The 24,533-nt window shown below is 35.8% G+C and overlaps 1 protein-coding gene across 38 annotated transcripts in view; it reads right to left on the bottom strand.

Moving 5' to 3' along the window:
* The window catches only part of MFF (mitochondrial fission factor), a 32,297-nt gene that overhangs the window by 5,923 nt on the left and 1,841 nt on the right, over positions 1-24,533 (bottom strand). For 4 of the 38 annotated variants that reach the window (XM_054679454.2, XM_054679452.2, XM_009444454.4 and 1 more), the window contains exons 2-6: positions 22,795-22,906; positions 21,801-21,978; positions 20,781-21,001; positions 19,367-19,536; positions 11,558-11,646 (exon numbers count right to left, since the gene is read on the bottom strand). In XM_054679454.2, the coding sequence (XP_054535429.1) occupies positions 11,558-11,646; positions 19,367-19,536; positions 20,781-21,001; positions 21,801-21,838 (518 nt within the window). In that variant the 5' untranslated portion in view covers positions 21,839-21,978; positions 22,795-22,906. Of the gene's footprint in view, positions 1-957; positions 991-4,545; positions 4,705-9,121; positions 9,197-11,557; positions 11,647-19,366; positions 19,537-20,780; positions 21,002-21,800; positions 21,979-22,794; positions 22,907-24,533 lie in introns of all 38 variants that reach the window. The other 34 variants (XM_063790841.1, XM_063790838.1, XM_063790839.1 and 31 more) reach the window with 19 other exon arrangements.

Raw genomic sequence — 24,533 nt, 5'->3', positions numbered from 1 at the left:
CTCTGAAGCTGAGATCAGGAGACGTGCTAGAGCACATTACAGGAAGGGCAATCCACAATTTGAGTCTGATCTTGAGACAACCAGGAGTGACATACAGGGCTGCTGGAAATGAAGACTAAGGTGCAATGGGAAACTTGGTGGGGATTTCCACTCATTCTCAGTATATACTTTGGCGCTAGAGGACAGTTAGCTTTCTACTTTGATAAGCAGTAACCTTTCCAATAAGTTTTATCTTTTAAAATCAGAAAACAAAAGCTTCTAAGTGTTCACTGGTCAATTCCCCCTAAAACAATGAGCAATATTTACTAAGCAGAGAAAGGAGACTGGAGTGTGGGATCCATATAAAGATTTGAAGAATTATTAAATCCTATTTTGGATATCTCATTCTCTAAGTAACTGATCTGGTTTTGCCTGAATTTAAGTATCAAGACAATAATTATATAATGGTAAATGTTTAATACCAAATGCACTAATTTTTTCTGTAAGTTGGCACAGCTGTGGAATTTTGACTACAATACAAATCATTATTTTCTGATAATTCAATTCATGTAAGAAAATTCTAATGTTTAACTTCTACATGTCTTAAAGGTACTACCAGTGCTTAAAGAAATTTCTGGAGCCTAGATGATAAGGGATTCAGAGACTTTTTGGGGGAACACGTTTGACTTTTATTTTACTGGCTAAAAAACATGGAGAAATCACATATGCTTAAGACAGGTCTTTAACTCATCTCATCCTACTAACATATTTACTCTGTGGCATTAGGAAACCTGTTATTTAACTACAATCTTAAATTACACTAACATGAAAACGGTTAACTAGATGAAGCCATCACTGTGTGCTTCCTAAAGCTTTTTAAAATGCACACAGTATGTTCAAATGGGTCTGTCATATTCAACATATTCCACCACAGAGATTTCCCTTTTATAACGCAGAGCCAGAAAATAATACAGTTACCTTTCACAACGTATTTCATTTTGTCTTCTCACACTGGCAATTGACACATATAATATAAAAGTAAATTAGACAGGTATGTGGCAAAGTTAGAAACTTCATTCAAGTACCATTTTCTACGATAAGTATGATTTAATACATAAAATCTTCTCAACAGTATGTTTTGTAGAGTGGCAAAAGGGAAAGAAATCCAAGGCTACCACCAAGCTCTGCCATTAACTTGAGTACTGACATTTTTTGAGTAAATATGCTCTGACGTAACAGAATATGTGTTTCTTTGCTATAAAAATGTAATCCGCTACAGAAAATAAACAGTTTAATTGGGGATCAGGAATTATACATTTTTTTAAAGAGAAAAATTATAAATAACAAACACTGTATCCACTGCAACTCTGGATTTCTAGGTCTTCCAAGTTGTATATTTATAGGGATACTTGCCAAAAATATAAATTATTCATACATTGGTTTCTTATTCTATGCACTCAAAGCTGGTACAATCTGTTAAGGAAAAACTGCCTAAAATAATCAAGCCCCTCGTAAAAATGAGAGCTAAGCATGACTCATCTATCAATATTTAAATAATGTTCTTACACAGGAACTAAGTTTCTTTTTGAAGATGCGAATATTTTACATTGTAAAATGAGATACATAGCTCTAACAGATACAGGGAGAGACCGGCATTTTCTAACCAGTTAAGGACCAAATCATAATAGTATTTTAATTTCTGCTGCACCTGAGCAAATGACATACCTGGTGCTTTGGTAAATTTTCAGTGTATCAGTTCTCCAAATGCGTAACACTCACCTGTGTAAATAAACTTTTCTAACATGTACCTAGGATTTAACTTGGTTTTCACGTTGAGTTTGGTTTAGATCATCTACATTCTTGTAAGAAAAAAATATATGGTACACAAACCTTTTGACAGCGTCCTTTAAAATGTAAACTGAACACAGTTCTTATGTCAAGGAATTGTGAATCTGCATTACTTCATAGTGATAAAGCAAGCAGAAAGCTTTTTTCTTTTTCTGCCAAATAGTTCTAGTTTAAATTAACTACACCTAATGTGATGGCATATGACCAAAGATAAGGTATTGCATTAGCATAATAGCCAAGAGTAATAAAATAGAAAAGAAAAAATGATCTACAGAGCAAGGAACATAGAAGCACTTAAAATTTTATAAGCAGTATTATTTTATAATCATGCAAGTAGAACATTATCCAAATTTCACATTCCTATTTCTTATATCTGAAAAGTCATGCCAGATACTTCTCACAAAGGAAATAAAAACTGATGTGGCACTTAAAATTCTGATAAAATCTTGCTCAACACTGAGATCCTAAGTGAATACAACTTTAAAAAATCCTTTCAATACTGAAAGCGTCAATAAGACTGATGAGAATCTAACCCTCCAAGCTCCAAGGTAACAACTAATGCTACAGATCTAGGAGAAAAGCATTATTAATATAACTCCTTCATGAACTTTTAAAAACTTACTGAAATGAATGAGAAAAGAGAATTCCTTCCCAGAAAAGGGATTTTAGAGTTATCAATTCATCACAATGTAAAAAAGTGAAATAAAATTTCACTGAAAGTCCAAAAATATTTTTCATTATTAAAAAAATACAAAGTTTATACTAATATGATTTTTGATTTTATACATTTGACTCTGAGGCACAATTTTTTTCCATTATGGAGGAAAAAAATCCATATTTTTATAAGTTCCACATTATTGCAATGAACTGTGTATATGCTGGTGAGGGGGAATTAGGACAAATAATTTTTTTTCTTTTTTTACTTTTTGGGACATATAATTTTAATGTACTGTGACTTTGCCATCTAGCTATTATTACTTTTTATACAAGATTTGGAAATATCTCTCTCATTCAGATATTTTAAATGTAATAGCATTTGATATGATATACTCTCACCTAATAATCTGGTCTCCACTAAGGACTTACTGTAATTAAAAAGTTACACAAGTTAGCTGATGGACAATAAATCTGTTTTAAGGAGGGAAGAGAAAACAGGCCCTTGTAAATATTAGCTCTTAAGTGCCAGCTACTTTATATGCAATATCATTTGAAAGATCTCCTACCATACTAAATAAAGAATTGGAGGCCATTATCCCTATATTATAATTAAAGGTGGGGGAGGGGAGAAGATCCTCACAAGAATTCACAAAGCTAGATATTATTATCCTTCCTCTCTATTTCTCAACAAATGAGAAAAGTGAGGCCAAAAGAAGCTAAGCAATTTGTTCAAGGCCATCATGCAGCTATACAGTGGGGTGGATCCGGGTTAATTCTAGCTGACTCCCTGAATCCATACTTTTTGTTCTGAACCTTGCTGCTTCTTACAGCTTCCCAATAGTCCAAGAATGTCTCTGCAGCTTCAAAAAGCATAAAAGGGAGTCTAAACCCTTGGGGAAAAACAAACAAACAAAACAGATCTATACATATACATGTATATATAATTCCCCTCCCCACACCCTCATGCCATGAGCTTTCTTCTTAAGCTCTTCTTAGTATAGCTTTCAGTCCTTGGGCCGAAATGCATAGCACTAGGTCAACTCTGGGAAGGCTCAGAAAGGCCCTGGATTCAACAATGATAAGTAGCACGGACAGGTGCTTGTGAAGTATGGTGACATACCCAGGGCCTGTGTGAGGACTACAAGCACTCAACAAGAAAAAGTTTGTCCAGTGCAAGTCAGAAGTCATATTCGTTCCTAAGGTAAGAAACAGGATTTATTAGAAGGGCCAGCTTAATTTATTGTGAAATTCTTCAAAATGCAAAAAGTAACAATAATCATGAAAATTCAAACCCTGACTACCAGAAGCCACTAGATAAATGTTCAGAGTTGAAATGAAATTGACTCTATCTTTCCCACACTATGCCAAAAAAGCTCCCTGAATTTCCTTTAAAACATTATGTAGTAATAAAACAAGGACAAAAAGTACTTCAGATAACTGCAAAAAAATTATTTGTATGAATAAGTCTAAGTATACTACTGATGATTTTACTTGGAGATGTTCAAAAGTGAGATAAATTATCAACACCGAAAAATATCAGTATTATCAAAAAGATGATAGCACCTGGAATTTTCAAAACAAGCCTAGAAATCCGTAGCTGAGAGGAAAGGAAAAAAGTGTCCTGGCAGCTGCGCTGACATCACCTCCTCAGATTTGCTTTATTAATCCAATCATATCAGCAGCATAAATGATTACATCAAAAGACTAACTAACGAGGACTAGTAAGCTTCAGTCTAACACTCAATCCAATGGGACGGGGCCCCTTGGCATATCCCCAAGTGGAATCAAGTACTTAGAGTAGGCTAGAAAAGCCTTTGAAAAAAATCACTACACTTTCTATGTATACTCTCCCTGACAGAAGGAAAGCTAATGTAATCTTGTGAAATGTGAATTTTGGACAATAATTTCAAATTAAAAGAAAGTAAAGCAAGCTGTTTCAAATCATTGCATCTTAGAAAGAGGCTAGAAGGTAAAAACAGAAAAGAAAGACACCACAGTCCACTAAACAAGAGGCCAAAAAATATGCAATAAAGCTGTCAAGAGTCACGGATGGCCAATCACCTGCGATTTTCATCCAGCACATCCAAGATCTGCTGGTATGCCCTACGAGTAGAAGACTGGATAAGCGACAAAATGCCACGAGCAGAGGAAAGATTAGCTCCATCTTCAGGTAACATATGGGGAGGACAGACCCGAGCCTGTTGTGGCGATGGTGTCACACTGTTTACACAAGCACAGCAAATGAAGAGAAAAACACTCAAGTCAGATTTTTATAAAACTTCAGCTGAGCAGTCTTTATCTTAATTTTCTTAAGTGTTCTTGCCCCTCTTTCCCACCCTTCACTCTCCCCACAAGAAAACAGTCAAAGAATAAACATTTTGAATTGTTTCCAAAAACTAGCTACAAGGCAGCACTTATAACTTTGTAACCCTAAACATCAAAATAAATAAACTGAATATGAAAGAAATGTAGAGAGGGAAGAGAACTACAGCAATGAATGTGTTCAACCCCTCCCATGGAGAAGCAGCATTCTTTACTTCGTGTTTATATTCAAATTCAATAAACCAAACTTCTAAGAAACAACACTGCTGTCGACTTATGGATGATTAGAAGAGCAGGACAGGGAATTCTCACATACAGATGTCAAAGTTTAAACACATGAATCAAAAGTGATTCCATAAAAACACCATTTCAAATACTTCGTAAAGCCAATGAAGCAAGTTGAAGTTTATGACGAATAAATGACACCGATTTAAGGATGAATTAGTCTTAGAAACTGGTAACAAAGCATTTTGATTGTTTAATTATAGTAAGCGTATGTTCTCTAGTTAAATGACTAAAGCATAAAAATATTCCCAAATCTGTGAATACAGCAAAAGAAGGCAAGGACACTTCTTAAATTATCAATGGCTGATAACCATTTCTGGGCTTCTTAGTGACAATAATCTTAATCGTTCTTTCATGTGTGGGCTGAGATTCACAATTTCATTTGACTCCCCTGCCAGTGCTTTCTGAAAGCTGAATGAACCAATTCTTATGGTTCTAACCTAAACTCTTAAGATCTGTGTCAGTATTTTCAGGGAGCTGTTTAACGTTACAGTATGATTATCTATTGTGAGGTATTTAACTGACATACAGACTACGACAGTGGAATGAGGGCTCAACATTCTCAACGTCAAGGCAAAACTAACATCAGGCTAAACGTCATCCAATGTGTATTACATCTGAAAGAATAAAAACAAAGCAGATGGTAAACAATTGAAAAAAGAAAATCTCTTATTTTGACTGTGTAATCTTTTCTAACAGCATGTATTTGTTTGGAAACTACAAAATAAGTGGGATAATTTTTGACAGGATAGTTACAGTCATCTGATATTATTCCCAGAGTCCCAGAAAATTAAAAAACAAAATCTCCTCCACAGTTTTATGAATAACTTTGAATGGCTTGGTGATCCAAAGACAGAAGTACCATAATATGAAAACCATGTTTTTCAAAGACTACTTAAAAGATCTAAGCCAAATCTTAACATATAAAGCAACTATCTATCAAGCCTGATTCACTATAGGATTTAGGTCAAATTTGGTGTCAAGATAAACTCAAATTTTCAGATGCAGTCTCATGGCTAGTGACCTTAAATGTCCGTCCAGAGACTGGCAATCTCTGGGAATACACATAAGCCAACATTATCTACTGATCCATGGTAATTGGCAAAACCCATACCGGGCATTCCAGAAGGGTAAAAACAAATAAACAAACAAACCAACAAATAAAAAAAAATCCTATCTGTGAAACAAAACTATATGTTAGTCTTACACTCAGAATTCTCTTTAGGCAGCACTGGGAAAACCTGAAGCTCTTACTGCTTGTGAGAATTAAAAAATGGCCAGTTCTACATCAACATAAACAAACAATCCATCTTACACTCTTCTTGATAGAGCAGCCAGTGTAACTGCCTAAATTCACTCAAGCAAGTTTTAAAGGACAAATCCGTACTTTGCCTTTGCATTTGGGGGTTTAAATTGAACACTTCGTGTATCATTCTGTATTGATAAATAAACCAGCTATATACTAACATATTAAAGGCTACAATAATCAATATTTAGAATTATAATCTTGGGGCAACAGTATGAACGAACTAAACTCAAATCCATGAAAAAAACTTAATGGATTTTGGCCCATTAAAAATTAAAATAAAAGAAGGGTTACTTCCTCTAAGAGAAATCCTTTTGCCGGAAACAAACAATAATGAATTGTTTATTTAAACGGTAAAAGTACAAGTATTTTCTGTCCATATATAGGAAATGAGGAGGTCATGTTATAAAATAGTCAAACATAAACTTACTTCAGACTAACTGCAAAGAGTTCCTAAGATGGAATGCAGAAGGTTGGATTCTAAAACAATCTATAAGATCTCTCTCAATTCTAAGATTTTACGATCACATGAAATTGGAATACAATGAGAAAAAACCTTACATGATCCTCAGTTATAATTTAACATGAAAAATACTTATGTAGAAAGATAAAAGATGAAATTAAGTTTTTATCAATACTAGTAAAGATATTTATTTCCTCAAAAACCAGCATCAAAAACATAACTTGAGGTTGTAGTTGTTTCTCAAAAGAAATTAACATTTCAAAGATTAGTAAAAAAGATTAGCTTTTCATTCATGTGTATGGCAATCCTCCATAAACAGCAAAAACGAAATCGGGAGTATTTTTTTTTTAATTGATGACTACTTTTGCCAGTGCTGTATAGATTAAATGTCCTTGTTTGGTAACATTTAATTCCATCCACAGATGAAATAAATCACCATTAAGATTGCCAAAACTACATTAGTAATTAGAGGCAATAAATAATTTAGCAATTGTCTTTCCTTTTTAAAACTTTGAGCAGTCTTGTTGGTCTTTTTTACAAATAAATATAAAAACAAAAAAGAATAAGCTCCATTTTAGCAATCAGTTTGACAGGAGCTAAAATGTACTCCACAGGTATCAACTGTGGAGGGAAACAGCGCTTTCATCTCCGTCCACTCATGGACCCAACCAAGGTTTAAAGACTTCCTGTTTCTGTAGTTTTGACAAGTGAACTATTGTGGAAAATAAAAAAGTAAACATACTGCAAAGGCACTGAGAAGATTAAGTAAATGGCATTATATATATATATTAGTAATTTAATAAAAATGCAATTTGATAAACTGATTCCAGTGATATTATAAAATAGCAAAGTCTCACTCAACATTACCTTTTTAAAAGAAAAGATTAGGAAATTTTGAAGAAAGCACTGATGTTTACCATGCTTCATTAGTAATAGCTCTACCTCATGCTTACATGAAATCTTATCACGTAAGAGTTACGTAAACAACACCAGGGCTGGGCACAGTGGCTCATGCCTATAATCCCAGCACTTTGGGAGGCCGAGGTGGGCAGATCACTTGAGGTCAGGAGTTCAAGACCAGCCTGGCCAATATGATGAAACCCTGTCTCTACTAAAAATACAAAAGTTAGCCGGGCATGGTGGCATGTGCCTGCAGTCTCAGCTACTTGGGAGACTGGGGCAGGAGAATTGCTTGAACCCGGGAGGTGGAGGTTGCAGTGAACTCAGATCACGCCATTGCACTCCAGGCTGGAAGTCACAGTGAGACTCCGTCTCAAAAGAAAAAAACAAAACAACCAAAAAAACACCAGCCAATTGTCAGAACTAAAATTTAAATAAAAACTTACTTGGCATAACTATATCATTATTAAAAGTAAGTTCAAAATCAAGTACCTCTTTGAGTTTTCATAGGAATAATGTTTCCCAACCTGTGAATTTAACCTCTTCGGTGAGGTATCACTCTTCCAAAAAATAGGGTAAAACAATAAAGAGAAAACATTTTCACTAAAACACAAATATATTAATTTCTCTTGCAATTTTAAATACAGAGGAAATTTTAATATATTGCCACTATCTATTGCAACTGAATAGTTCCTGGAAGCATAATAATAGAACTAGAATAAGAGGAAAACTGTTGGCTATCGGTGTAGTTTCTTCTGCTGCTTAAGAAGTGTATTAGCTATTGAATACTTGTATTATATACCAAAACGTTGTGCTCCATGAGTGAGTCATTCTCATAACTTATTTTGTCACATGGAAAGGGTGGGTTTAATAATAGCAAAAAAGTGCTTCCAAGCATCGTTTTCATCTATGGGATTATAAAATAAATGACTAACCACACTTATGCTCCATTCTCCTTCAGAAACAAGATAGAAGAAGAAAAGACAGTGTGCTGAAATTAAAAAAAAAAAAAATTGGGATCACTGAACCAGGTGAAGTTGAATCTGTTGAGAACTATTATACCAACCAAAGCAAAATAAACAAAAAAGGATGCTTCGTCCTTATGTGCATATTATATTCCATGTTCCTTTCACCAACACATGCAAAATCATATACAACTTACTTAGCTGGTCTAGTTATTTTTTTCCTTAATAAAGCATATAATGACAGTTTGAGAAATCCTGAAACAGAGGTACTAAAAAGCCAAACAGGAAGATAATTAGGATAGCATACGTCAATTACCTGGTGAATAGATTAGTATTAACATAATCCTTCAAAATCAAAACAACTACTTGTCAAAAGCAGAGCAGATAAAATCTTACGTGTACTCCGGTGCAGAAATCGGTGCCTGGAACCTTGAAATTTTATTTCTTGGGGCAGAATCTGATCTGTGCCACCTTAAATAATAATTATGCTTCTTTTACATATTCAGCTTTTATAACACAAAGAAAAAGCTAGATCTGATTTTACTGTTTAGAATTCACTTTTGCGCTAATAGCTGACCACAATCTTATTGCCTCTTCGAAGTAATTAAGAAAACAAAGGCTAGTGCTCCTGCTCTCATACCCGTTCGCACTTTTATTCTTAAAGCCATGGAATAAAATAAAGTGGAGACAGGCAAAGTTTCATGCACTATGACGCACAACAATTTCATGTTACAAAGAAAACACTAAAGTAGGTAAAGATAGTAAGAGTTTAATAATTATTTTAATAGAGGTATTATATCAATTGTTTTTTCCTCACTACGTTAACAACACTGAATAATATGTTCATTATACAAAATTCTAAAGTTAGTAAGATGTAGATTCTTCAAGATGAATTGTAAATTATAAAATTAACAACAGTAGGAAAAGAAAGGGCAAAGTTACATTATTAACAAAATACATATATAACATGGTAATATACTTTACAACCATAATGAAAAATATGGTTAAGCAATGTTAAGTGTTTCACTGTGAAAATGTATAAAGATTCATTACTTTTACTATCAAAAATGAGATTTCCAGTTTTACTAAAAATTTAGAAAATGTCATTAAAGCAACTTAAAGAAAAAAAAAGAAAATCAAGTATTAGTTAACACTGTAAATCTTTTCTGTTATGAGGAACTTATGTTATTGAGTAAATGCAAAAACATCTATATCATCTACTCTAAATTATACTTCACTGGACTGGTTTTCGTACATAATAAAGGGGTTTCCTTTCTCTTCAGCTGAATGCAGCTATCAATAATATATACTTCGGGAGAAAAAATAAGAGTGGTGCTATATTACAATAATCTTGTTTTTATTAATATAAAATGTCAAAGTAGCTAAGAACCTAAATAGTAAGCCACATCTTTATAAAGTGGAAAAGCTTACTAGAAATCTTTGTTGCCTTAGGATAATGTTACAAAAAGAAAATAATTAAAGCTCTTGAGTGTATGTTTAATCACTCTAAAGCAGATCAAGAAGCCACCTTAGCCATAAATGATACAGCCTCTTTACCGTTTGTGTAATACATTTGGAAATAGTCTAGAAAAAATGGATTTCATGGGCCTGCTGACATCACTGCTAACCAGATACCTTTAGGGAAAACACAATCAAAAAATTTTATATTACTAATGGCTGAATCTTGCATAAGCATTCCCTGAAGGAGATACATATTCATTTTAACCTGCTCTCTTCCTACACAGCCTTTCAGAATAATTTTAACTACCTTAGGAGATATTTCAATATTCTATAAGAAATCAGAGCAGTTTTAGTTCTCCTTTCACCTAACACAAGAGAATGGAATTTCAGTAAGGCAAGCAAATAATTTATATAGAAATTAGAACTTCCTTGTTCTTTCAAAGCAAGGATTTGAAAAAAAAACCTCTCTCTACCTTTAATATCAATGACCCTAACCCCAACAAAACCCCTTCTGTACCCCTATACTCTTTAGAGAGGTCCAAACTAGAGATTAATATGCTGTAATATAAATCACTGTATTGTCCTCTAGTTATTTTGTAAATAAAATTAAACGCTTTGCTTCTATCTAGATTTGCTAGCTCTCAGAAGAGATGTATCATCTCCTGATTCTTTCAGTTTCCACAGACGCTTACATGATACTTGCCATCACATGTGGTTCATGAGTTCACGAAAATTGGCCAAAACATTAATGAGGAAGAAATATTAATTTATATTTAAAAAGCTACTACTGACAATGACTTTCTGATTAAAATTCTGACCAGTTTTCAAGGAACATTTTGTTTGTAAAAATCCATTAATTTTAATAAAAAAGTAAAAACGCACTGACATTAATAATCTTGTGGTAGCTTTAAGATCAAAATTTGATAATACAACCAAATGAAAAAGACAGGTTTAAACAAATAGTCTTTTAAACAACATACTTGTATGTTTTGAAAATGAAAAGGACCAAAAAATTCAATGAATCGTAAGGGAGAAAGCTAAAAAATACTTTTGGAAAGAAAAAAATTCTACTTGTCTTGCTACACTGTTTAACATAGCTCATTAGAAGCAAAGCTGGAAAGGACCAGTTCACCATCTTATGATAACTTAATTAGCAAATCATACTACACAGGAAAGGATAAGGTGACTGAAAAATTCTCAGGACCAACAAAATGGCCAGATTTTAAGATTACAAAAAGTATTACAAAAATATAAAATTGATGTAAAACAAATTTTAAAAACTACATGAAGTAATTATTTAGAAACACATGGGTACAGAAAATATCCTGAGAAAACTTACAAACGAGATAAAATGCTAGTGCTTCTACTCACAGAGAATCATTTCTGACCAGCTGTCCATTTTGGCGAACAGCATTTTCACTCATAGACCGCTCTCTTTTTAGTCTGCCAACTGCTCGGATCTGTTAAGGCACAAAGAGAGGGAAGGAAATAGAAATATTCTTAGTAGGCTAGTAGCTGCTTAGCATCAAAAGAACCTCGATACAAGGCTACTCAAAAAACTTACAACGAGCTAAGAAAAGGCAACCAAGAATTGCTGCCAGGCAGTGTATTACTGACAGACTTGCTTTAAAAACAAAACAAGACACACACACACACACCCTACTTACTATAATGCAGATAAACAGGAATGTCTATTTACTTTAAGAACGCTACTCTAGTTTCTTTTTAAGTATCAATTTTACTTGGTACAATTATTATTTGTTTAATCTTATGCTATATACTTATTTATAAGAATAATTTATAAAAGTGTTTACAGGCACATATAGGAAATGGAGAGCATCTGTATTATAAATAAACGTTCCTGGCTTCTACGGTTGTAACAAATTAAGATTTGGTTGAATATTTGAAAACTAGACTAAAAATGTATCTAGCTTAATGGTTTTGGCATTCCAGAATGGCTGCAATCTCTAATCCCACATGCTCTTCTTACGAAATGTATCTTTGACCTTCTTTCATTAAGAGACAGGATCTGTTTCTTTCCCCTGAAATTCAGAGGGCTGGTGACTCCTATAGAAATGATGCAAAGTGACTTCTGAGGCTAGGTCATAACAGTACAGCTTCTGCCTTTCTTTCCCCAGGTTGTTCATATTTGGAAGAATGGCACCATGACACAAGGAAGGCCAAGTAGCCACACAGTGAGGCCATGTGTAAGTGCACCTGCCAACAACCCTAATGGAGGTCCCAGACAACAGCTAGTACCAAGTGACATGTGAGTGAGCAAACCTTCAGATAACTGCAGATCCAGCTGTTGAGTTATCCTTTGCCTTTGAGACTTCCTAGCTTAGGCCCCAGACACTGAAGAACAGAAACAAGCTTTTCCCTTCACAGCAACTGCAAATACCTAACCCACAGAATGCTTGAGCAAAACATAGGCTTGCTTGTTTTAAGCCACTAAGTTTAAGATGATTTGTTACACAGAAATGGATAACTAGAACAGTGATAATCATTAACTTTTCTGCTTATTTGAAAATACCTTTTTTTTTTTTTTTTTGAGATAGGATCTTGCTCTGTCACCCAGGCTGGAGTGCAGTGGCATGCTCATGGCTCGTTGCAGCCTCAGCCTCCTGGGCTCAAGCGATCCTTCCATTTTAGCCTCTGAAGTAGCTGGGACTATAGGCACACACCACCGCACCTGGCTAATTTTTGTATTTTGTAGAGATGGGGGTTTTGCCATGTTGCCCAGGCTGGTCTTGAACTCCTGAGCTCAAGTGTTCTGCCCACCTTGGCCTCCCAAAGTGTTGGGATTACAGGTGTGAGCCACTGAGCCCAACAAAAATACTTAAAAAAACAAAACAAACAAAAAACCCCCCACTAACATAGCCATGGCAACATTATGGTTTTGTTTTTTTTGTTTTTCTTTGAGACAGAGTCTTGTTCTGTCGCCCAGGCTGCAATGCAGTGGCACAATCTCGGCTTGACTCACTGCAAACTCTGCCTCCCGGGTTCAAGCAATTCTCCTGCCTCGGCATCCTGAGTAGCTGGGATTACAGGTATGTGCCACCACACCTTGCTCATTTTTGTATTTTCAGCGGAGACGGTGTTTCACCATGTTGGCCAGGCTGGTCTCGAACTCCTGATCTCATGATTTGGCTGCCTCAGCCTCCCAAAGTGCTGGGATTACGGGCGTGAGCCACTGCGCCCGGCCGACATTATGGTTTTTAAAAAATTAAACTTTATAGTAAAAAACAAATAGTGTGTGAATTAAGGACTTGAAAATTAAGATTTTCAAAATATCAATCAATATTTATTGATGTTTTTGGTTGGGCACGGTGGCTCACACCTGTAATCCCAGGTGGATGTTTTTCTTCTTTTTCTTTTTTTTTTTTTGAGACAGAGTGTCACTCTTTTCCCCCAGGCTGGAGTGCAATGGTGCTATTTCAGCTCACTGCAACCTACACCTCCTGGGTTCAAGCAATTCTCATGCCTCACCCTCCCGAGTAGCTGGGATTACAGGTGCATGCCATTTCGCCCAGATAATTTTTGTTATTTTTAGTAGAGATAGGGTTTCACCATGTTGGCCAGGCTGGTCTTGAACTCCTAACCTCAAGTGATCCACCCACCTTGGCCTCCCCAAGTACTGGGATTACAGGTGTGAGCCACCATGCCCGGCCTGGATGTTTGTTTTGTTTCAATCTGAGATTTTTTTTTTTTCCAGATAGAGTCTCATTGTGTTGCCCAGGATGGAGTGCAGTGGCACAATCTTGGCTTACTGCAATCTCTGCCTCCCGGGTTCAAGAGATTTTCATGCCTTAGCCTCCTGAGTAGCTGAGATTACAGGTACACACCATGACCAGCTAATTTTTGTATTTTTTTTGGTAGAGATGGGGTTTCACCATGTTGGCCAGGCTTGGTGATCTCTTGACCTCAAGAGATCCACCCACTTCGGCCTCCCAAAGTGCTGGGATTACAAATGTGAGCCACTGTGCCCGGCCTCAATGCAAAATTTTAAAATGTCTTTCAGAATCATCCTTCAGTGATTATGCACTTACTTTTATTCATCCCTGAGGCTGAGAAATAGTTTCCTAAGTTCAAGCAGCTTCCTGGAAGTTGGGTCATAGTGTCTAGTGCTACATAGTTATATAACATGTAGCACTAGACACTTTGCATGCCTGCATACAATTCTCCTTTAATATGCTTACACCCCAAGTTAAATTTGATTGTTCATAAATTCCTGGGCAAGTAAATGTCCTCTAGGTTTTTTGATGGCTGATTCTCTCAATCTGTTCAAAGCCCACCTCTTCTTCAGGAATCTACTCAGAGCCTTCGTGTTTTTCCTCTATACTCATCCCCATTTTCTGTGGGACTTTTAGGCAGAAGGGGGAAAGGTACAAATTATCAATGTAGACTGAACAGTTGGGATAAATATCTTCCCTCCCCAACATGTTCACTGTCCAAAATTTAAAATCACAAATCATGGGGAGAACAGCTAAGCCAGTGACTGCGGGTTTTGGGAAGGACACATAGCCCAATTTGTCAGCAGTGACGAGACCATGCTTGTGCTCAGAGGGCCATAAAACTGTAGCTGTACAAAGAACGCAAGTGTAAATCTCCGAATTGTCCATGCATGAATGTGTATACATATATACAATTCAGCTTTTCCTCTTCTCTCCAGACTTTTGCTCCATTCTGCTCATTGCAGTCCTAGCTCCTCTTTCCAGAAGTGATGAGGAAGGAAAAAGAGCTCAAGAAACCATCACCAAAGTGTGATCAGACCCATATTCATGAAGTTCTTGATTTTGTAAGCTTCCACAGGACCCTTTTAAATATTCACTGAGTCCCTGGGAGCCCTTCTGCATTTGTTTTAGGATATGTCATATAGCTATGGTTTTTTGCTTCACATCCTTAGCGTTGTCATATCAATTGAACTGGGCACCAATAACCATCTGCTACTTCTTTACGGTAGAATTACAGGTCTAGGGCCTTCTGCTAGACATTCATGGCTTTTGTGTCATCCTTCAGATTCTAAGGCTGCTGCTTTCTAAGTATAATCTGTGTTAAGGGTGGATCTAGCTAGATATTTCTTCTACTCCTCCAGCTCTGGCTGTACACTTTGGACATAACCACTGTAGAATTTGGCATCCTGTGGAGGATGCCATTTGATGGCTTCTGTATAAAGCTGGCATGGCTTGGAGATAGTTCCATTTCTGAAACCACTCAATGCCTTTACTCTTCTCTTCCAAAATCAGGTCAGATTTTATATATGCCAACTGATTTTGCTCTTTCCAGATTAATTCCTAACTATTGACGATTCTTGTGTATATCTGGGGTTCAGTGCTCTTCCAAAGATTTATTACAGAAATGAATAGTATTCTCGTATTTCTCCTCTTTGAAGTAAGAGATGCCAACTTGGGCAAAAGCATTTACTCTCTATCTTTAGACCAGTCTGTTTTTTCTTCCAACTTCAATGGACTTCTCACAAAGCTCTTAGGGTTTATTGTAGCTGATTTTTTCAAAGCATATCACGGCTTGATTGATAGGATATAACGGCAGAGTCCACAACTTTGACTTAGTCACACTGTTCAAGGCTGTGTCAAATCTTCTTACAGGCAGCATTTTCCAACTCTTTCTTTACAGTTCTTCTTTCTTGTTCTCTGGAAGATCCTTCCCCACTGGCTCCAGTTCGGATTCCTTTTTGAGAAGAGCTGGTAATGTCAGTGTTACAGCTTCTTTCTCCTCATTCACACTGCTCAGTCTACTGTAGGAACACTGAAAACTGTCCTGACTTGGGCATTTTGTATTTCATGCCCAGATCACATGGTTTATTGAACAGTTGCTTTGTTAGTTCCCAGCAGACAGAATCACCAAGCAATGGTCTTATCTTAGAGCTGATTTCCAAATATTGGTGGAGATTAGGCATATTGAAAGTGTTTGTCAACTTCCTCTCTTCCAGCCAAGCCTCAGATTTTTAAACTGTCTTTGAGCTAAGGGATTATTTATGTTATGTTTTAAGCCCTCCTCAAGGGCTCACCTGGATTCTTTAAGCCAGTTTAAGAACTCAAGTACAATTGCTTTCTACAAATTTATCCCTTGCATCAATCAGGCTTTCAGACAACAATTTTATAGGCTTCCTCATAAGCCTTCTCCTTTCTTGAGATAGGTCAGTGGTTTTCAGTAGGGGGTGATCTTGCCCTGTAGAGAACATTTGGCAATGTCTGGAGGTATTTTCTTTTTTATTTTAAAACACACATAACATACACAATTTTAACCATGTTGAAGTGTACAATTCAGCGGCATTTAGTACACTCACAACGTTGTGTAATCATTACCACTATCTAATTCCGGAATATTTTCATCAGCCCAAAAGGAAACCCCATACTGATTAAGCAGTCACTCTCAAGTCCCCTCTCCTCTAACCCCCTGGCAACCACTGCTCTGTATCCTGTCTTCATTCATTTGGCCACTCTGGATATTTCATGTAAGTAGAAAAATGCAATATATGGCCTTTGCTGTCTGGCTTCTTAAACTTTACATGTTTTCAAGGTTCATCCATGTTGTGGCATGTATCAGTACCTTTTTTTTTTTTTGAGAGACAGAGTCTGGCTCTGTTGCCCAGACAGGAGTACAGTGGCACAATCTCGGTTCACTGCTACCTCTACCTCCTGGGGTTCAAGTGATTCTCCTGCCTCCCCCTCCAGAGTAGCTGGGATTACAGGCGTCCACACCACCATTCCCGGCTAATTTTTGTATTTTTAGTAGAGACAGGGTCTCACCATGTTGGCCAGGCTGGTCTTGAACTCCTGACCTCAAGTGATCTGCCCGCCTCAGCCTCCCAAAGTGCTGGGATTGCAGGCATGAGCCACCGCACCCAGCCAGTACCTCATTTTTTTATGGCTGAATAAGAGTTACTATATGGCTAGATGATGTTTTGCTTATCCATTCATCAGCTGATGGACATTTTACTTGCTTCCACCTTTTTGCTATTACAGACATTTTTGGATATCATGACTTGGAAGATGGTAATGGCATCTTGTAGACAGAGATCACAAATGTCGCAAACATTCTACAGTGCAAAAAGGTGGCTCTCACCACAACAAGGAATTTTCCAGTCCAAAATGCCAATAGTGCTGAGGTAGAGCACTATTGCTCTACCTCATTCTAGCATCCACTGCAGAATGATTACTACAGAGCAAATGTTCTGGGGATCTCACTTTATCGATTCTGAGTTAACACCTGAATGAATCATCAATGTTATCAGCACTCAGGGCCTTATTGCTTCTCTATTTCAGTCGATTTCTAGAAGCTACTAGAACCCTGGCTCCCTTACCCCTTCCTCCCTTGCTCACTGCAGTTGAGTGCTTCTTGAAGGCTACTGGACCCTTCTATAAGCTTGTATAAACTTGAAGTCCAAACCATCATCTTTGCTTTCAATAGGCAGCTGGTATTAATCTCAGAAACTCATCTTTCATTTCAGGATCTGGCTCCTGCCACAGGATTTTAAGTCTCTCCTAACAATAACATTTATATATATTGAGCTTTTAACACGAATTAGAACATGCATGATTACATTTAATTCTCATAATAATCTCATGCACTTGGCATTATTCTTATCTTTATTTCAGAGATAAGCCCTAGAACTGTTAAATAACTTGCCCAAAGTTACGTGGTTAGTAAATGGCAAAGTAGGTCTTCAAAATTAGTTCTAATTCTCACACAAACTTTTTTACCCCAGTGTTATACACTCTGAACATCTATCACATTTGACTAAATATCACAATTAATGCAGGAATGAACCCCGTAGAGTCTTAAAGCCTGGGTCTACTGAGGGAAATCCCGGCAAACTTTCTTCACTCACTCTTAAAATAATCACTCAGGGAATTGCTTGGGTTGCTTTCAATTAGGAGAAGCAGAAAGACCAACAGAAAAACCCAAAGAATACAATAAGGAGCATTTCTTTCCTGGCAAAATCGTCACTGTAAGACAATTATTTTCACAGGTATAATTCCCAAGGAACTTTGGGGAGTTAGAAAGCTGGGCCTTAAACTGGGAGCACACTGGATACTTTTGTTTTATGTAACCATCTTGGTAACTTTCATTATTTTCTGCTATTAAAGAATTTTATATCTTCTGCGTGCGTTGATGTCTTTCCCTCACTCATATCATTGTCCTGCTGAAACCAGACAGACAGCAAACTTTTTGAATGCAGGAACTATGTCTCATTAATTCCTATACTGTATATAGAATCTCAGAGATAAAAGTTTAAAAATGTTTGTTAAATAATACAATTCTGCAAGTATCTTAGTGCCTTTCTGTCATGTAAAGGCTCAGATTTAGTGCTTTTCACCAAACAAATACCTAGAATATCCAAACTAACTGTGAGCATATTACCTCAATTATGTCAGCAGAAACTTACAATCTAAGAACCTAATCCTAGAAAATTGCATTGCCCTAGACAGTATGGGTGCTTTACCCTCTTTGGAAAGGATTACATGCAAAATGAAACCAGACACAAGCAGTACCATTGTTAATAAAAACATATGTTTGCACATTGTCTTATACTAGCTTCATGACAACATGTTAGAAGTTCAGAAGCTATATGAAAAAGATGTAACTCCAGCAATCATCTCGGCAAAGAAGCTTCAAAGGTTAGCTGTAAGTCAATGACAAAGGCAGGATTCGAACTCTGTTACTAACACCTTGTTAGTCTACACTGCTACATTTAGGTCAACTGGCATATTAACGTGATGCAGTATAGTAGCTAACTCAGTAGAAACTTTTAATCAAGTAGCGAGAATGGGTAGTGTCAAGAGAAAAAGGGCTTTCTTTGCCCTGTTTGCTAGACTGATTTTATAACAAAGTGATACATTTACTTCTTATTGCTAAACTTCCCAACATTTTCTTATTATTTAACAAGTAACACCTACCCATAAAGGCTCTTTCTTCAAACCACAGGAACTTAATAATACTTTCCACAAAATTTACATTTTCCTAAAACATAACATTCAAATTTTAAAAATAGCATAATAACTTATTTGGCACGTTTGTAAATTAGAATTATTAGTAACGTTCCATATGGAAAGCTTTCATGACATATTGCTAAAGATATGATAAAGCCTCTTCACTCTTCTCTTTTACCTTTGTCTACATTATTTCAAATTCCGGTGATATTAAAGTTCTACTTACTTCTTCATTTTGAGGGGTTGTAGGAGGTCTTTCTAAATCCAGAAAATCTAGTGGTCTTTCACTCAGCGTAAGTACACGAGGTGGTGTTTTCAGTGCCAGGGGTTTAAAGGGAGTTGACTGAATAAGGTCAAGATCTGCTGGTCTTGAAAATGAAACATCTTCATTATTTCCTAGGAGTTTTCAAGAAAAGAGACAAGAGAAAAGTGGGAGGTTTTTTAAAAAGACAGTGATTTTTGTTAAAACATATTTACCTTCTTCTGCTTTTGAATTATACCTCCCAATAAGCATTAGTTTCTTTCAAAATATGCTTCCAGTGTATTGACATTTCACTAACATTTATCACTGTCATACAGAAATAAGAAATTATGCAATGCACAATATATAACCAAAAAACTGGTATCTAGAATATTTAAAACTCTTACAACACCCAATTTTTTAAACTGACAAAACATTTGAATAGATACTTCACAATGAATATACATAAATGGACAAAAAGCACATGAGCAGATGTTCAAAATTATTAATAATCAGGGAAATAGAATTAACATCGCAAGATGGCACTACATGCCCACTCAAACAGCTAAAATTAAAAAGGCTGACAATACAAAATGTTGGCAAGGATGTGGAGCAACTGTAACTCATTCATCACTGATGGAATGCAACATAGTACAAGAATTTGGAAAACAGTTTAGCAGTTTTTCAAAGTTGAAAATAACTTGTATATAATCCAGCAATTTCACTCCTAAAGATATGAAAACATATGTCCTCACAAAGACTTGAACCTGAATATTCAGTGGCTTTAATCCTAACAGCTTCAAACAAAAAGCAATCAATGAATGAAGATGAAGGAAAAACAAATTATGGTGTATCCAAACTGAAATATTACTCAGCAGTAAAATTGAATGAACAACTGATATATGCAACAACAGAAGAATCTCAAAAACATTACACTGAACAAAAGAAGACAGATAAGAGTATATACGCTATGATTCCATTTACATGAAACTCTAGGAAAGACAAATCTAGTCTGGCTATAGAAAGGAGATCATGGTTGCCTAGAGTTGAGGGGTAGGGACTGAGTGAGAAAGAGGCACAAATGAACCTTGCAGAGTAACAAAAATGGTCTCTATTTGGACTATGGTGGTGGTTATATGGGTGTTCACTTTTGTCAAAACTTATCAAGTACACACTTAAAAATGTACACATTTTACGTGTGTAAAACCTCAATAATTAGTTGAATTACTAAAAAATACTGTTTACAATTCAGACTATAATAATGAATAGAAATTTCAGAAGTATAAAGTCACATCTTCCAACTCCTTTTCTACATAACGTTTAGAAAAACTCAAAAGTTTTCATAGAAACATATAAAACAAAGATTTAACAGGCAACCTTCTAAGTAAAGGTGAAATACCTGCTACAACAATCCTCTCCGGAACTTGCATTACCACACTAGCATTTGGAACTCCTTCTTGGAATCCTTGTTCCAGGTCAGCGTTTGGCGGTGCTACTTTTAACTTTTCTGGGACCCTCATTCGCTGACTAATGCCTTCAGTATATTCCATTTCGTACTGAATTCGACTAATTTCTGCCATCTCAGCAGCAGTGGGAGAAGGAAATGCTGCCCCACTCACCCTGTGGGAGAAAAATTTAAAGACAGGGCTGACTTAAAATGTCAGTCTCCTCTACGCAGTGAAGTTAGAAGACAATACCTTATAGAAAGAGCGAAAGGAAACTTCTCATTTGCAAGTACTGAACACATACAAAGCAAAAATAAAAGATGAAAGAAAATGTCTTCCTCAACAAAATGCCTTCTTAATTATCAGCTGAAATTGTACCTTGAGGATATTGCTTAGGAGCAAATTTTTAAAATTATTATAGAATTACAACACAAATGTGTACATACACATACACTCTCTCTGCGTAAATAAATATGCATGCTGCTTGTAACTAAAAAAATGCCTGCAATAAAATTTAAATTTCCTCATCAATTTGAGGGAAAGCTGCTTGGACTTTAAAAATATAAAATTAAAAATTACTGTCATGCATGAAAAAATAAAACCTTTAAATGACAAATGCATAACATTAACTCTGAATTTACTAAAAAAGAAGATGCAACTCCCTGAAAATCACATCATACAAACTAAAACTTCTCCTAATGACTGAGATGCAATGAATACCAAATTTAGAATTTGTAATAATAAATCCTCATGTTTGTACTCATTTTTGGAGGGACTGAAAGTTTTACACTATTAATCTGTATTTAATATCATATTTACATGTGTTCTTTTTTTAATGCAGTAGAAAGAATGTTGCCACCAATATAAAAGCTGATAAAAATGTAAAAGAGCATGGTTAGCCTACGGCAGTAAGCTTTAAAGCCATTGTCTCTCAAATCTATAATACCAGCTCAACTGAATAAAATTTCACTGACCTTCCTAGTGATGTGTCACTGCTTGTTCCTTTACTCATTTAAATACAGTAAATACACGTCTATAATAGCTATTAAAATACTGCTACCCTGCAGTTCAGTTTACTTTACACAACAATTCCCCTACACATTTGAACTTTTTTTGGAGGTGTACATAACAACACGGACACTGCTTTTCCAGCTGTAAAAAAGAAAGAATAAAAATCAGTATTTCAACAATTCATTTCATAAGAAACTATGAATAAAAGTAAAATATCTACGTAAAATGACTTTTGGATTTGAACGTGGCTTAGGGCTTGATTTGAGAAACCAATTGTCAAATCTATCCTAAGAAGAATTTTTCTATACCTCAAAAATCATAAAGACAGTTGTAAGCACAGTCACTATCTTACGATTTTGCAAACAGGATACAGAGAAGCTGTATCAAATGTATATACAAATGTGAAGTCAGATTCGAAGAAAACAATACTGTCATAAAACTCCTCTAATCATTATACTCCAAAGGGGAAAAATCCTTTTTTAAGACTAAGCCCAAATGAATAAATCATGAAGGGAATACAAAGGGTAAAAAGTAAATGTAACTGAGGCAGCCTACATATTTGATGTGTAATGGTTTCTTTAAATAAAAATAAACTTCAAAATTTAGGGTAAACTTCAAATGGAAATTACACTAAATTTTCAGCAAAGACACTATATATAAATTAAGGGCATAAAAAGTTAAAGACAGTATACATGACTTTACTATGGCTAAGGTCTTTCCTAAACTCCATGCTGGAGATATAGCCCCACCCTAAGCCCCCGCCTCACTGCGATGCCTAGGAGAGCTCTTAGAGGTTGCTCAGGACGCTCAGCCCCAGCAACTGATTTGACTATGACTGCTAACTCACATCTTTTATTCTTTATCAAAAAATCTCTGGGGACATAGATCTTTAAGGATTTGGCATGCAGACGATTTAAAGACTAAGAAAGTAAGCCAAAAGGGACCATTTTTACTCACAAATGTGTACCAACTACTGCTTGCTATTTGGCACTATCTGCTTCTGTGCTTCATATTAAATCCTTTAACTTGCTTCAAAGTGCATGTGCTGGATTGAGAGCCACTTTTGTCCCTGGGGAAGAAAAACAGGGGCTAATTGAGAAACTAGATGAAACCACTACTAGGGATTCATTACTGGAAATTCTCCAAATAGTAACAGTCACAAAGATGCACAACCTGACATCAAGAGACCAGTAAGAGAATAAAGAAAGAAAAATATTAAGCTTACCACCAATCTTAGTTCCACAGATGGGGTCCTACGACTATTCATTAGTTAAGGCAATATAAAAGACTAGCTCTGTCATTGTTTCTGATTTGTATTTAGAAAAATGTGGCAGATGAAAAATATGTAAGCTTAAATGAATCTAATACTTATGTATACATGTGCATATAGGTACACATATATGTTAAAGAGGAACAAATGAATTGGTTAATTTTTTTTTTTTTTTTTTTTGGTCACCCAGGCTAGATTGCAATGGAGCTTCCTGAATAGCTGGGACTACAGGCATATGCCACCATACCCAGCTAATTTTTGTATTTTTTGCAGAGACAGGGTCTTACTATGTTGTTCAGGCTGATCTCAAACTCCTAGGCTCAAGAAATCCTCCGCCCTTCGTCTCCCAAAGTGCTGGGATTACAGGTGTGAGCCACCGTGCCCGGCCTGTTTAAATTTTCATTCACTTACAATGTTAAAATTTTGAACTAGTAATGCATGTACTCGGTACAAAGTACGCAAGCTATACAGAGAAAAGGAAGTGTCCCACTTCCAATCCTATCCTTAACCACTCAGGTTCCCACAAGCAACCTTTATAATCAATTTTTGTGCATTATTCTAGATGAGATGCTCTTCTAATACTTGTGTGTATCTCAAGCATAGCAAAAGCTCATATTCAGAACTAACGCTGAAAAGAGCTACCTCAAAAAGATTATAGTCTTTGGCCATTATAAATTGAAGTTTTATAATAATAAACGAGAAGCAAGTGGCTAGAACCTCAGTATCTCCTTGAAATATGCTTTCTCTGCATTCCATTCATTGCATTTCAGTCTTATGAACTTTCTAGTAATACATCTCATAGGTCTCACTAGTATATTCCATTCTATAGCAACATCTTTTCTTACGAGAATATCTGAGTTTGTAAAAAACTAGTGACTTAGAAAATAAAGGTGGATGCTGAAATGCCAACTTCTGGAAAAAGCCAAATTCTCCTGTAGCTGAACTACTTAAATTTAAAAAGTAACTGGAACTTTTCTACTAAGATTTAACACTGTACTATCCCAATTATTGGGTTTTCTGCTTAAAACCAATCAAAATCTGATTTTTTTCCTCCCTCGTTAGACTGTGGCATTTCTGATAATATCTTTTGGCAATAAATAAACTTCTCATTTGGTGTTGATATGTTAGTTCCAGAAGTTTTGTAACTTAGAATCCAGTAGGCAACCAGTACGTGATTCTGTTACATAACAAACGAGGCAAAATCTCTCTTAGAATCACAGATGATTTCAGATTTCTACTTTCTAAGCCCAGTGGTTCCCAAACACCAGTAACTAACTTGCCAACTTCATGGGGTTTTTTTTTCCCCATATTCACAGAGTACAATAACTTTTTGCTACAGTTAATTTTTTTAACTCGACTTTTTAAAATCAAAAAAGTATTGTAAAAGAAAATTTTGTATCACTACCTTAAACCATGGCTGTACATA

This window comes from Pan troglodytes, chromosome 13 (genome assembly GCF_028858775.2).
Source record: "Pan troglodytes isolate AG18354 chromosome 13, NHGRI_mPanTro3-v2.0_pri, whole genome shotgun sequence".
In the NCBI taxonomy this organism is placed as follows: Eukaryota; Metazoa; Chordata; class Mammalia; order Primates; family Hominidae; genus Pan; species Pan troglodytes.
Note: the sequence above shows the minus strand (reverse complement) of the source record. Positions and strands in the feature narration are given on the sequence as shown.